Genomic DNA, 15,303 nt, shown 5'->3' with positions numbered 1-15,303 from the left:
CATTTTATCAAACACTGCAATTTTAGATCTCTGCAGAAAAAGCAATGTGCCAGATACAGTTAAGAGATGGCCTCAAGCAACGAAAGAAAGCAGTGCTTTTCAAAACAATCAGAGATGGTACAGAGAATATAGACAAGTCTTCACCTTTTAATATTTTGTCCTTCATAATTGTATCGTTTTGTCAAATGAATTTCCTTTCTATTTACGAGAACCTCAACTTTCATTTTGTTATTGTACGTTTTAGCTGGAAACAAAATACTGCACATCCATGAAGCAATCTGCAATGGTCACACTCTAAAATAAGTTGAATATATACTACAGAACCTCTAGGAATAATTCAAGCTAAGAGACAAGCAAAAGGGTATCTTCACTGCTAAAATCCTAAATGATCTATCTATTCCTAATTAGTGGCAGAACAGGAATCTGTGTCATATTAATGGTCAGGCATATAAGTGGAAGATCCTAATGTAATACCCATTATCTAAGGAAAAAAGAACAGATACTAGAAACCTTGATTAGATCCTAAGTCAAATGCATCTAAAATAACACTGATTTTTCAAAGAAATATCCTTAGGGCCTTAAAATTTTCTTTTAATTAAACATTAATTTTATTTTTGAATATTTAATCAACAGAATGCAGTTCATTACATTATATACTGGAGAAAACAACATTCTTATGAGTGTCAGATGTGAAAGAAAGGCTATGGCAGCAGTATAAATGAGGAAATATTTATCTTAAAAATTAATTGACTCAAAAGCAAAGATAGATGTCAAAAGAATCATTTAATACTTTTTTCAGAGTAAAAAAGAAAACTGAGCATAGAGTTGGAAAGTCATAGCTTCTGCTTATTTTTCTATGCACAAATTGCTCAACTCTCTTTAATCCCTTCGGGAAGGTGATTCTAAATAACACTATTTAGTATTCTAATATAACGGAAACTTAACATTCAGAACTTGTGTTTAAGATTCATGAGGTTTGGGGCCTTTTTGTTTGTTTATATCTCACTCTGAAGAATTTAAAAATATATAACCTTTATCTTAGAGAGAGCAAGGATACATCAATTCATTATAAGCAGACATAATGTAAATCCAAATTGGTTTAGAAGTCTGCCCTAGGGATTAGGGCAGGTTTACATAAAAACAAAACAAAACAAAACAAAACAAAAAACACCTGTATCTATTTTGGTGAAAATCCAGGGTCATGTATAGTACAGAATAGGTTTGTATCACTGAAGTGTATATTGCACATGCCAGTGACAGCTGCTTTGATATTGGATATGTGTCTTCACTGTATCCATCTGAACAGGGACTGCTATATTGAGACAGCCCATGGACCCGTGGTCTATTCTGTGAGAAGACCCAGATGGTCTCCCAAAGGACACTTTCGCTCTAAACTTATGAAAGTTCCTTACTTATTAGTAATATTTCCACCATCTAATCATTTATGTAAACCACACTTACAACCTATTTCTATTTCTAAACAATACGCCTTCTTGAAATAACATTTGAAGCTTCATTGCCAGGGAATCAGATTTCCTCTCTGTTGTGAAAGCACACCTAATAACAGGGAAAGCTCCCACCAGGACACAGCTACTGCTGATCCAAATGATACTGTATTTTTCAAGTTTACATGTTAACTCAAGGACAACTATTCATTCTATCAGGAAGCATGATAAAGTTAATTTCCTCAGGATGGCATCTGCCATCACATTTTGATGAAGAGTTAAGTGATGCTATGATAAGAGTTGATGAATGATAGCTTGGTCAGGATAACATTCTTGACTTCCTTATGTTTCCTAAGGGGATAAGACTCAGAACCTGGCTATTCAAATCCCTTTTCATAGTTCAGTATTATTAATAGGCACATCAATTTGACTAATATATCACAGAACATAACTGTGGAATTTTAATATCTATTTAAAGAGAAAATATGCCCGTCATTGGGGAAACATTCTATATCATCTAAACACATCTGATGTAATTATATCTAAGGAAAAGATGGCTTCCTTTTCTGGAAAGAAGCCAGCAGTCATTTTATCTTACATTTATTTCTTCCTCATATATAGTAAAGCAGACATTATTTTTTTCTACCAGCTAAACAAGCCTTTTTATCCTTAGGAAAAACAAAATTTCTTTTTATAGGAAATGGTTATTATCCTTATGAAACATACACACTTATTCAAGAATCAGTAGGAAACAGAGGTGCTGCATTACGAACTTTCCTCACCTCTTAGTCTACTATACAGTTCATTGTAAAAAAAAAAAAAGATCTATTTACTCACTAACTTCTAATAAAATATCAAAATACCTTCTCACAATATCAGCAGAGCATTTTTTATTTTTTTTTGGCTCGAATGGGAGTTCTAAATGATTTCCAAATATAAATGAGATCCAAACTATCTAAGTACAGATTTCCAAATACTTGATGTGATTTACCCCAGGAGTGCATTTGCAGAGGGTTTTTAGAACTGTGCTCCCCATTGTGACAATCTCTAGATTTCATTTCAGACATGAATGGAGATACTTTTCATGAAAACCTCCCCCCCTTTTCCTAGAAACATTAAAAGGTCTGAGGTAGTATAACCTCTAATAAGAAGATAACTCCACCTATAAGTGGAAGAACGGACTAAAGCTTTCTAAATATAAAGATTAGAATGTCATAGTGTGAATTAAGAACCACTGTGTTCTAGCCCATTTGGGAAGCATTCTATAAAAATTTGTGTTTAAGATAAAAGATAGTTGTCCTTCCTTTAGGATATCATCGTTATACTTGATTTTTTATCCTTCCTATGGAACTCATAGCATGGCCCATTGTTTCATTATGGATGTCAGCAGACATGCAGTCTGTCCCTGGAAACCACAAGAGTTGGCAGGCAAAAAGAATTTCACCAAAGTCGTATTCCGTTATTCTTTGATGTTTACAAATCTGCAATCTTTACAAAAATGCTATCTGAGTTATAGTCACTTATTTGTGATTGGAATTTTAAAAGTTCACTAGCATACACTGGAATTTTGACTTTTAATCATAGGGTTCCTCCTCCCGGTAGAGTGCGATCTATTGTCCATAATTTATTTAAACGTAATTTCCAACATAGCATGTAGTCAAAGTGAATCAATGGAATCGATATTTGAATTTGTGTGTTCCTTGTCATATTCTGTATTGAGCATCATTAGTAGTCTTCAGCATCCCCATATGTTCAATACCGCATTTTTAATAAAAAGTTTTTAATTAATCTTTTATTTTTTAGTTACAGGTGACATTCAGTATTATTTTATATTAATTTCAGGTGTACAGCATAGTGGTTAGACATTTGTATAATTTACAAAGTGATCTTTCCTATAAGTCTCGTACCTACCCAGCACCATACACACTTATTACAATATTATTGACTATATTTCCTATGCTTTACTCTACATCTCCATGTTTATTTTGTAACTACCAATTCGTACTTCTTAATCCCTTCATCTTTTTTACCCAGCCCCGCAAAACCCCTTTTCGTCTGGCAACCATCAGCTTGTTCTCTGTATCTATGAGTCTGCTTCTGTTTTGTTTGTTTATTTTGTTCTTTAGATTCCACATGTAAGTGAAATCACATGGTATTTGTCTTTCTCGGCCTGACTTATTTCCCTTAGCATGATATTCTCTTGGTCCATTCATATTGTCACAATGGTTAAGATTTCTTTCTTTTTATGTATGGCCAAGCAATATTCCACTGTATATATGTACATCTTCAATACCTGTTTTAATGAAGTTCAAATAATATTGACTTTTAAAGCTTCATCTTTAATAGTTTGCATAGCTATGGATATTAAATATGAATGGCATTTAAATGTAAAAGACTGTAAAATTATTTTTTGTAAAACTATTACAAAATGAGCTGTAGTAGGAGAAAAGCACATAGCCTTAGTACATGGTCTGGACAGAAGTTACAAAGTCAGTGAAGGAAAGAACAGAGTGGGTAGAGAAATGAGAGAAAACATGAAAAAGCATTAGGGTTTCATGAATTACGGGAGGAAGAGTATCAAAAGAATTTTGCAGAATGATATTAAATGAGGCTTACCACAATTTGTATTAAAACCACCCAGGTTTTCAGCAAACAACATCTTTAAGGCAAGCTATATTTTTTCATTATTTATTTTTGTTGTAGTAAAAATCATATGACATAAAATCTACCCTCATAACAAATTTTTAAGTATACAGTAGAGAAGTGGTAACTATTTGCATATTGTTGTACAGAAAATCTCTAGACCGTCTTCATCTTGTATGACTAAACTCTATCCACATTAAACAACAATTCTCTATTTCCCTCTCCCTCCATCCCTTGGCAACCACCATTCTATTTTCTGCTTCAATGAGTTTGAATACTTTACATATTTCATGTAAGTGGAATCATAGAGTATCTGTCTTTCTATGATGGGCTTATTTCTATTCGCATAGTATCCTCGAGGTTCATCCATATTTTACCACATGACAGGTAAGACAGAAACCTGTCCCCTGGCCAGCCTCCCCCAAATCCAAGACATTGAAACCCCCCTCCAACTTCTCCCTCCCCAGGGGAAGCTGGGAGTTGGAGGTTTTTTCCCACTGTCCTTACCGAACAAAAGGAGAGGGTCTATGACAAGTGATTGTGTGCTAGTTCGAACCTTTGCCTTTGTTCTCGATGTTCCCCAAACTGGTAGCTTCCTTGTCAGTGCTTATAATCAGGCAAGACAGAAACGAGTTCCTCAGGAAGCCACCCTGAAAAGTCAGAACTTGGACGTCCAGTCCAGTGTTCTCTTTCCCTCTTCTGAGGGAAAAGCCAAGAGCTGGATATTTCCTCCGAATTGTACTGCACTCCACCGGGGGAGGAACTATGGTGAGTGAATGTGATGAATTTTCCTACCTGGCTTACGTAGCTGACTTGGTGTGCAAGAGCCTCTTAATCGGTTTCTGGGTTTCTCACCAGGAGGATTGGTCAGTTATTAGTTGTTGAGCAGTGTCTCTAGTGGGAAGGAGGGTTTGGCTCTTCCTATTCTACCATTTTGCTGATATCTCCCCCTGGCATTTTCTTTGTTTCTTTAAATGTAATCCTAAATGTCATTGGGACCCTGACATTATTTGGCATTGCTTGATTTTCCTAATTGCCATTTCTTTTCTAAAATCTCATTTCTCTGTAAAAATAAGCAGCCGCCTTTACTAGCGATGATAATCACTCAGTATGATCTGGATCATATATGCTGGAAACGTGAATTGTAAATTACTTTAGAACAAGTTATCCTTCAAATATCGAAGGTCTAGTTAAAGAAGTCCCAAAATTTTATCAACGATACTTATGTTTAGTTCAGATTTTAATTCCAGTATATTTCAATGATTGCACAATCCTATTTCTTTTCTCTGCAGAGCTCTGTGTTTATTACCATGGCAACTAGTGTGAGACATCCGATAGAGCCAGTAGAAATGATTCTCTTACATAAACACAAAAATAAAGTGAATCGAACACTAAGTCATTTGAAGTACATGTACAGGTTTATGCTGAAATCCATCTTCTCTGAGGCACCTAAACAGGAGTTTTAGAAGAGTTTTGAGATGAGAGGCTAATTAGAATTTATGTCTCTATTGTTCGAACTTTTTCGGCTAGAATAGTTGTCTTCGTGATGTGATGACAGTGTGGAAAGGAGCATTTTCTCTTTAATATGGACACTACTAGAAAGCCTAACGTGATCTCATTAGAGTCAAAGGATTCATCCAGTGGATCATGGCCGTTCTCATCTCCCCTTTATATTGCAAGCATGGTCTGGAAATGAAAGGATCTGATTGAGAGCACACTGACATTTGCTGAGCATGGCCATGGAAAGAAGGGAATGACCAAATTAACATATTTACTGGGAGAGAGGTGACACTTTGGACCATGATCATAATTCAGCAAGTAGACATACCCTTTTCTTTTTCCTTCCATAGCACTTTGATCATGGGAAACATGATTCCATATAGTCTCTCATACATTTATTCAGATTCCTATGAATTTTGGGACTACTGAATGAACTTCAAGGTCTTTAAAATGAATACTGACTTTTAAAGGAAACATTGGCTATGTCTTCCAAGATTTTGACCTTTTCCTAGACAAACCAGTTACATTTAGCTGAACTTACGGAACCCAGGTTTCCTCGGGGAACTCAGGCTAAATGTATCTTTAAAATTTTTAAGACTTCAGTACTGTCCTCAGATGTCTTGTGGAAGGGTGAGAAAATTAAAATGTCGGAGAAAGGAAAACTGCCAGCCAGAGAGGAAATGATTTCAATGTCTCCTGGATCATTTAGAGAACCCTTGGCCATGCTGAGTTGTCAGCTATGCAGATTGTTATGCAATAATCAAGCTCCCCCCAAAAAAACGAAGGAGGAAAAATCTGTAATAGATATGACTAATCATGCCATGAGTGACTTACACTGCATCCATTTAGTGCTATTTATTGCTAATTTATTTACATTCAGCATTTATTTGGTACCTCATATTTTAGAAGCCCTTTAAATGTTTAACCATGAGTGAAAAGTCCATAAAGCTTCTAGTCTGATATTAGTAACTTTCTAATATATATATTTAGCTGTACCCACTTCATCTCTAAAATATTTGAAAGATATACAATATATATATACATATGCATTCATATATTGAAAGCTAGAAGTCTATATACCTATATTCATATATACAAAACTAGAAGTATATATGCGTGTTTCTGCCTGCATAGAAATAGGTGATATATAAGAAGCCATGGCAGAGAAACCATTAGCTATACCAGAAATAATGAAATAAATATGGAGAGCTACCATAAATGAGTGAAAATCTGGTCTATAGAATATCAGTAAAGAAGGCATCCTGTACTACTGCTGAACACAAGCAGCAACTAAAACTAAATGTAACTTTAATGAAATCACACTTAATGTAGTTCTATAGGGAAGATGTTAGGATGGATCATTTTTATGTATAATTATATTTCAATTAATGGTTTTATATGTAAATATAAATAGATATGTTATGTCACAGCGGGAGTTAAGTATAGCTTGCCAACTTTAAAACTATAAATTATTGTAATTCCTTGGTAATTGTGATTATTATATCATAAATCATATATATGATCACATATGATCATAAATCATACGTATATATAAGAAAAATTTCAAACTAGTCCTTTCACTCAGGTGAGGAACATCTGCATTAATACTATTTATCTATCGTTTATACTATTTGTAAACTCTGTGACAAAATGTACGATGCTGTGTAACAACAGTATAGTTTCATGGATTATTATCAGGCCACATTTATCTCCTGAGAATGGAATAATTAACTTCAGTAAGTAAGAAGAAATACCTTTATTTTGACAATGTTTTAGAACCTCTTCCTTCCAAAGTCAGCATAACTAAAGTAGATCACTTATTCAGTGGATACACTCTGTCCCTCATCCTCCCAGAAAAGAGAAGCAGAGGAAATGCATGATGGCAGTGTGGGAGATTTAGGAGAGCCATGAACAAGCACTTTCTATCTGCAAGTTAATAAGCGAGCTTCATGATTGACAGGCCACTGATAGGCTCATCTAGAGAAGCCATTTCCTATCCCCCAAATCTAAGTTTCTGTAGGAACACAATGCACATAGGTCTTATAAAATTTTTTTCTACTGAGTCTCATCTAAGATCTGCCCCGTTTTACTGAGAAAAGAAATTATCAAAATGTGAAAGTCTAAAAATAGTGGTTTATAATCGACAGCCTAATTCTTTCTTAATTATAGGTAAGCTACAGTGGCACTATAATTAGGAATGATCAGCAGCTCCAAAGTGAGTCAGACTTGATCATTCACACCGTACAAGGATGTACATGGGTCCTTATGCAGAAAACCCTGACATTGAAGATGCAGGGTCTTTTTCCTCACACCTCTTGGTGGTTCCAAGATCATCCTACATTTACTCTCTCTCTTGCAGAACAAAGCAGATATTTCATTCTCATATTTGTGTTACTGATTATCACTGAAGGAACGTGTAGTTTTTAAGTTAAAACTTTTAAAGCTTAAATTAGAATTCTAAAACTAATGCATACTCACGGACTTCACTAAAGCAATATTAATATAACGCAGTTTATTATTCAATTATTTAACTGAAATCTGAAAAAAAAATTAGGCTTAAATTGAGTAATTGACATCACCTTAGGGCAAAACTAGATAAAATATTCATCTTATAATTTGATATAAGGTGCTTTCTTTCCCCCAAAAGGTATACTTTTAGGAAACAGTTAATATTGGGACAGAAAACTAGGAGTTCAGAATTCTGTTTTCAACCTGACCATTTACTCTAAATGATCTTAAACAAGTTATTTTTCACTCTTTCACTAGTTATGTATCTTTAAAATTTAGACAATGACCGAACTTCTCAAATCAACTTCTCCAATGACTAAATCCAACGCTTTTGCTGTGATAAAAACAAAGTTAGCTTGATAAACTCTGTGATAGAACATTTTAAATAATATAAATAATAAAATCTTAGTCATAACAGCATAAGAAGGAAAAAAAAAAACCTATCAATAATGCCAAAATGAACCATATTAGGAAACATAACTGTGAGAACTTTAAATGTTACCAAATGTTAAAAATGGTGAAAGTTCTTTCTTTCACATGTAATTAGCTGCCTTAAGTCTGAAAGTAAGCATAACAGATGGCCAGAGGACAGAGAGTACAATACATGGCTTCAGTCTGGCTTCAGCCTACTCCATCTATATCCTTTTGCCTGACAGACTTGGGCACCGTGATAATCAATCTGCCAGTTTTCACCCTGTCTTGAATCCACCTTACAGGAGCCCCAAACGTGCCTAGAGCTAGAGGACAGTTGAAAGAGAGGAAGACTGAGATGTGTGGTGAATGTTAATTTTATGAAAAGAAGCAAGGAGAATTTCCTTTGCAACACTTTCCGCTAAAAACTTAGAAATTTGGCTGAACTACTTCTTATAGAAAGACTGAAATATATCCTAGGACTTAAGGGAAAAAATATTAATGAGAAACAATTATAGCTTGCTTTTATAATGTCTATGAATTAGCTTTATCTTAGTCAATACATTTTAAATAGCACTATAAAAAGAAACTTTTTTTTGAAAAGAGAATCCGTTTTTCAATGTCTATATACTAATGCAAGGAACCACATACGAAAAGGTTTGATACATGGAAGATATAGTTGGGAAGCCACAGAATCCTAGAAAATATTCTTGGGAATCAGAAGCAAACTTAAGATTGTTTTCACTATTATTATCATGGTACCCAATTATGAAACATTCATACAGTTAACAAAATTACTTGAAATTACTCATGATTTAGCAGCACCTTTTCATTTAATCCAACTTTAAAAAACAAACCTTTTGTGTACGTCATTTCCCAAATCACAACCATGTTACATAATTCAGTGGAGGAATTAATACGGCAAGCTCCTACTCACTTGGTGATGTGTGCTGTTATGTTAGCTTTCCCTTACTGGTACAAACAGAATAAATAGTGTGGCTTTTAGGTAATTTTGAGCCCATACCCGTCTTTCTCTAGAAAATAAGGAGCTAACTGCAAGGCTCTAATGCACTGAGACCTGGCCACCCAAAGCTGATTCATCAACAGTTCCTTTGAAACGTATGTTGACAAGAACTGTGAAGCCCTGCCTGAATTTCTACCATGATAATTCTCTAAAATTACATAAGCAAACATATATGTGACCAAAACAGAGCATGGGGGCAGCGAAATAAATCCAGAGACCTTTCTCTTCAAGGAAAAATAGTGTATAAAAAAAAAAACTCTTTAGGAGTAAAAGACCTCTGCACACTTATAAGCTGCCTGAATTTGGACAAATCTCCAAATTTATCTGAGCTGCAGTTTAATAATGCATAGCCTGCAAACCAAAATCCTTGCCTTGGCTATCAGACAGAGATATTGTGAGATTCAAAAACATAATGTCTCTTTATCAGAGAAACTGCTTTGGGAAGCTATACTAATAAAAGCGTTCGGTTTGCCTAAACACTCAATATTACTTCTCTATTACTCTAGGGAAGGTAAACTCCATAATCCACAAATTATGGCACAAACCATGATCTCTATGGGATCAATGCACTGAAATACTAGAGTACAAGAGTAGCAGCATTCTGCTGACCAGCATCATCTAGTCTTCTCGTCTTGCCTACTAGAGAATTTGTATATCTCGGCATCTTGGTGATTCTGGCATATGTTTCTGTCATTGACGTTTTGTAGGTATACTGAAAAGTTACGGGGACATGAAAGTGCCGTGAGAGTAGTTGGTACTATTGTTGTCCGAACAAGCTAATGACAATAACTCTCACCAGATGTACACTCACCTGGAAGAGAGTGTCTGGAAACAATTAAGATTATGTTCATCAATCTAAGTAGCACTAAGTAAACCATAGATCTCATTTACTTCAAGAGGGAGGGATACTAGTAAAATATAAAAATAAAATAAAAGCAAACCCTGTTAGAAGGCAAATAATAATAAAAAAAGCTTCAAACACACTTCTGATTAAGAACCATGTGATATTCTAATTTATTTCAATAGATGCATTGTTATGACCAAGCTAGAACACTGTTATATTAATAATAATAAAACACATAGCACATATATGTTCAGAAATGGTCATCAGCTGTAACTTTTTACTGCAGCATTCAGACCTAGAACTACATTAAAGTCAAAGTAGCTTCTGACAGATTGACCACACTTCTGTGCTTAAATTGCAGTGCCTAATGAAAGCATCAGTTTTCTATACTCGCCACACATATCCAGGTCATTATCTTTTATCAATGTCTACCCCCACTGCTTTTTCTCCCATCATCTCTTCAGTCCAACTGAAGTTATTTGGAAAAGAGACCAGAGGCAATGTTAAGATGAGATAGTCTTCAAATTATAATTTATGACTTCAAATAAAAAATGAAGTCCTAATCCTAATTTTGGAGTAAATTGTCCTGGATCTTACTCAAACAAATTCAGATACATTAACGATATTTGTGGATTACCAGAGATCCTCATATGTCATATATATTGACTTAAGACCCAAGTTTATAGTGTGTTTAAACATTTTAATAGAATGAGTTCATATGTAGATATAATAGCATAATGAAAGAAAATTATACCAACATCAGTCTATTGGTCTTTTGCTATAAACAGAGATCATAAAGCCACAAATTAAAGGAAAAAAATACATTTAACTGGTACATTATAATTATGCTACACATTTTAAAAGTTAGAAAGATGAAGGCCTTTGCTAGCTTCTTCTTAGAGGGTTTGACAGAAAATTCGTAATTTTCACATAAGAATATCATCTGTTTCCTGATATAGGATTAACATAACTGATTTGAAAGTGAGTTTTCATCTGTAAACTGTGTAGTATAGATGGCAATCATATTTAAAATCAAACAAAAAACAACACCCTTTTGCTTTGAAAAATAGTCACACTAAACTTAACTATACTTTGCTTCAAATGTGTTCCAAAAGGAGAATCAAATTTTATGAAACTAAGATTATATTGCAGTAGTGTGCTTTACTCCAAAGGACTTAAGAATCACAAAATAGATAGAGCTGAGGATAGGGAGAGGGAGAAGAGAGAGATAGAGACAAGTTCATGAACCAAAATAGTTAGAGACAGAGATGGAGATTACCTTCACATAGCTCCGTTGGAGAGATCATGGGAAGAGGTGAAAGGGAGACAAAGTGTACATAGGTTACATTTTAAGAACAAAATCAAAAATTACGAAGAAGAATCTCTTACCCTGAAAAACTCTTTAGTGGAGCCAGAGTCTAATGTTCCATAAGCAATTTCTGTTTGCTTAGAAAGATCCTCAGCACTTTCGATGGGAGACACCATCCTCTCTACAGTCAGGAAGGCAGCTAAGTTAGCCGTGTAGGAGGAGATTATGATCAGGGTAAAGAACCACCACACACCTCCAACAATGCGCCCAGAGAGGGATCTAATAACAAGTATGAAATGGATTTGTAAAGTGAAATGAATGACCCAATAAAAACACAAGTTAGCAGTATTATGCAAATATTGACTTATAGTGGAATATTTAACTTTGTATGTTTCAAATGAAACTGAAAATTATTAAACATTCTGGACAAGGAATACAGATTAGCTAGATTTGTTGAGATACCCAAAGGCCAAAATTTAAAATTACTGAGACTCTTTCATAGTTGTAACGCCCAAATCGTTTGTGGTATGAAATCCCATAACAAAGCTATTTCAAGAAATGGGCAAATAATCCATCTGGTGCTCATACTACTTTACCCACTCATGGTATAAGCAGAATCTAAGATCACCAGCAATACTTAGAACAATGTTGACAAACAAAACCATCATAATAAATGAGTATGCACCATAGGTATAGCTTTAAACACTGAAGAACCCCTCCTTTTAATTCAGCCAATGAATTTCCAAAATCCTCATAAACGGTCCAATATCTCAATAGTTTTTTTGTGTGTATGTTTGTGTGCCAAAACAGGTTTTAGATATAGTACAAAATAGTAGATGGAAAAGAAATGATACTACAAACAAAGGTATGACCAAAATATAATTCCTAATGAATAAAAATCGGATGCTTCATGGCAGGGACGGCTATCACCCTGTTCCTTTGTTCCTCCTGCTTAAGAAAAAAAGAAAACTCAAGGAAAACAAAGTAGACATTTTAAATTTTGTCAAGGTATAGATTCCTAGTTTGAAATATAATAATATTTCCATAAATTCTTACACAAAAATACTTTTTAAAGGCTTAATAGATTTGCAATAATTTACTTTAAATCCTAGGTAGATAAATATATATATGTAGATACAGAAATATATATATATATATATATATATATATATATATATATATATAGTATTATTTAAAAAATTGGTGAGATTCTACATATAAAGGTATTAGAGAAATATTAACAAACAAATATAGTAATATTTTCTATCATGTTAATAACTGCTATGTCTAAAAACTATACGTGCTATGGTGAAGAAGTAATATTTCTAAACATTTAAATTACAAAAATTGGGCAATTTATGGCCTAAACAAACTTCCTCACAATTAAAGTAAGAAATACAGCTCTTGATGAATCACAGATACTGTATCACATTAGCGGGTAATATATGTAGAATAAACTCAGTCAAGGGGGACACTAATTTAAAAGTAATTTTTTTTTTTTTTAGGTAAAAAACATCTGTTGCTAAAATAAAAAGAACAAGCAATGAAAAACAAAAAGAATAATATTAAGAGCCCTTTTCACAGTCTCCAAGAGATACAAATAATTAAATAAATGTGATAGGATGAAAAAAGTTAAACACTTCTCACTTATATTTGGAAAAGGATATTAAATACATTTTAAATTTAGGAAATCCCTTGTGTAAATATAGCCACTCTTAAAACATTCACTATTTATTCCACAACAATGGAAGGTATAATTATGTGACATGTACCCTCTATTTAAGAGGGTAGATTCAGTACCTGACTGTTCAAATAACTTAAAACAAATCCGATTGCATAGTAATGCTTTTGACACTATACATTATGTGTTAATTTGCAATATATTTGAGAATCATTTTTTAAAGTTATTTCTTTCCATTTGTAAAATAGACATGACATGCTTTTTTTTTACTCTATTCCAGTACTTAAATCAGATTTAATGAATTCAATATGCCAATTTATTTAAAGTATATAAGATATCTCAAAAAAATTATTGGACATACTTAATTCAAAACAAAATTTTTGAGCAACTTATTTACTCATTAGTGTTTTCAAAGGTTCAATTAATGATTTTGAAATAGTTCCTGAGAAATTTTATGCAGAGGGGCAAATTCAATTTTATGTTTATGGTGAAAAACTAGTTTTCCTAATTAAAAAGAAAACTTTCCCATCTCAGCATTTGTACTAAAAGAGCAAATAAATGAACATATTCTAAGACTTTTTTAATTTTCTATTTAATAAATATTTTAAAGTGTTATTTTGTTTAATTCATTTGAATCCATTAAGAGATATTGGGGAAATAAAAAACAGAAGCAAGCAGAGGAATAAAGGTGAATTTTAGAGCATTTTGCTCTCATAATTTCTGTGGTTCTACTCTTCAGAAAATTGTGATAGGATAATCTAAACTTAATTTCAGGCAAGCGACCAACTCTGTTCAATAAATTATTCTAGATTAAAATTTAAATGTATTCTATTAATATTAATAATGTAGTTCCATATAATATTTTAAAAAGAGATGATAAATATCTTTTAAAATATTTAAAGAGCATCTCTAAAGAGTTCTGTGCATTTCATGTATCATCATTATTATTATTTTAGATGTTAAGCTGCTCTATTCTTTTCTAAACTGAAGTGAGTAACTATCATTGCATTTTAAATAAATATAGTTTGATTCATTTAAAAAATCATTAAATTTGCTAATACTATATAGCATGTTCAATTTTTAAATGCACATATAACATAAAAGATATATGCTTAAAATTTTTCATAAAGTGAATTTTGCCCATATCCTATATATTCTGATAAAAAATATCAATTAATAAAAAGAAAAAAAAAACACTACCTAAAATATATTTATGTTACCAGAAAATAAAAATTACTATATGTGAAATTATAGTGAAATCAAAAGCACAGGAAAAAAAATCATGTTTTAGGAAGCAGGCTTGTTGAAAATTAGTTGTGTATGTCCTGGTGGATCCTGGGATAACATTGTTAAATATGTCTTGTGCTCCAGCCTCCATGTGTAAATATGTTTTCTGCTCCTTGACAAGCGCTGGACACCAAAACAATGACCTTCAGAGCCATGAGGCCTGAGGAGCAGGGCAAGCAAAACTGAAGATCCATCTATGGGAACCCAGGTCAATATACCTACTCCATAAGAACCCCCATACACCTCTCCCTACTTGCTCAAAAGGCAGAGCATAGTTCATGTCACCCTAAGATAATTGCCTTCTGTCTCAAGATTAGGTAACATTATACTTTAGTAGTCTTCTTTCCAAAGATCAATCATTTCATTATTTACGGACCAGAATGTTCTCTGAGATCCCAATTCAGTTAATATTTTTCTTCCTTGTTATTAGAAAATTCTCTTAATGTGTTTAACTTAAATCAGATAAGCTAAATGTAGAGATAGAACTATGGCTTTAGCACGTCTTGTCAGAGCTCATTAGAATTATATATATATAGATATATATGCCATAAAAATACCACTGGTATATTTCTAATTCAGTGTAGTTCTATAGAAAAGCTACAGGAAGTGATTCAATTAAGATTGTTTAGATCCATATAATTCATAAAAATT

At 33.3% G+C, this 15,303-nt stretch overlaps 1 protein-coding gene across 5 annotated transcripts in view; it reads right to left on the bottom strand.

The window, feature by feature from the left end:
- The window catches only part of GRIA2 (glutamate ionotropic receptor AMPA type subunit 2), a 120,448-nt gene that overhangs the window by 6,663 nt on the left and 98,482 nt on the right, over window positions 1–15,303 (bottom strand). For all 5 annotated transcript variants that reach the window (XM_033134184.1, XM_033134180.1, XM_033134181.1 and 2 more), the window contains exons 12-13: window positions 11,765–11,963; window positions 1–30 (exon numbers count right to left, since the gene is read on the bottom strand). The exon at window positions 1–30 is cut by the window's left edge and continues 218 nt beyond it. In XM_033134184.1, the coding sequence (XP_032990075.1) occupies window positions 1–30; window positions 11,765–11,963 (229 nt within the window). The remainder of the gene's footprint in view (window positions 31–11,764; window positions 11,964–15,303) is intronic.

Source organism: Rhinolophus ferrumequinum, chromosome 18, assembly GCF_004115265.2.
Source record: "Rhinolophus ferrumequinum isolate MPI-CBG mRhiFer1 chromosome 18, mRhiFer1_v1.p, whole genome shotgun sequence".
Lineage (NCBI taxonomy): Eukaryota > Metazoa > Chordata > Mammalia > Chiroptera > Rhinolophidae > Rhinolophus > Rhinolophus ferrumequinum.
The sequence above is the reverse complement of the archived record's forward strand: the minus strand, read 5'-3'. Positions and strand labels throughout refer to the sequence as shown.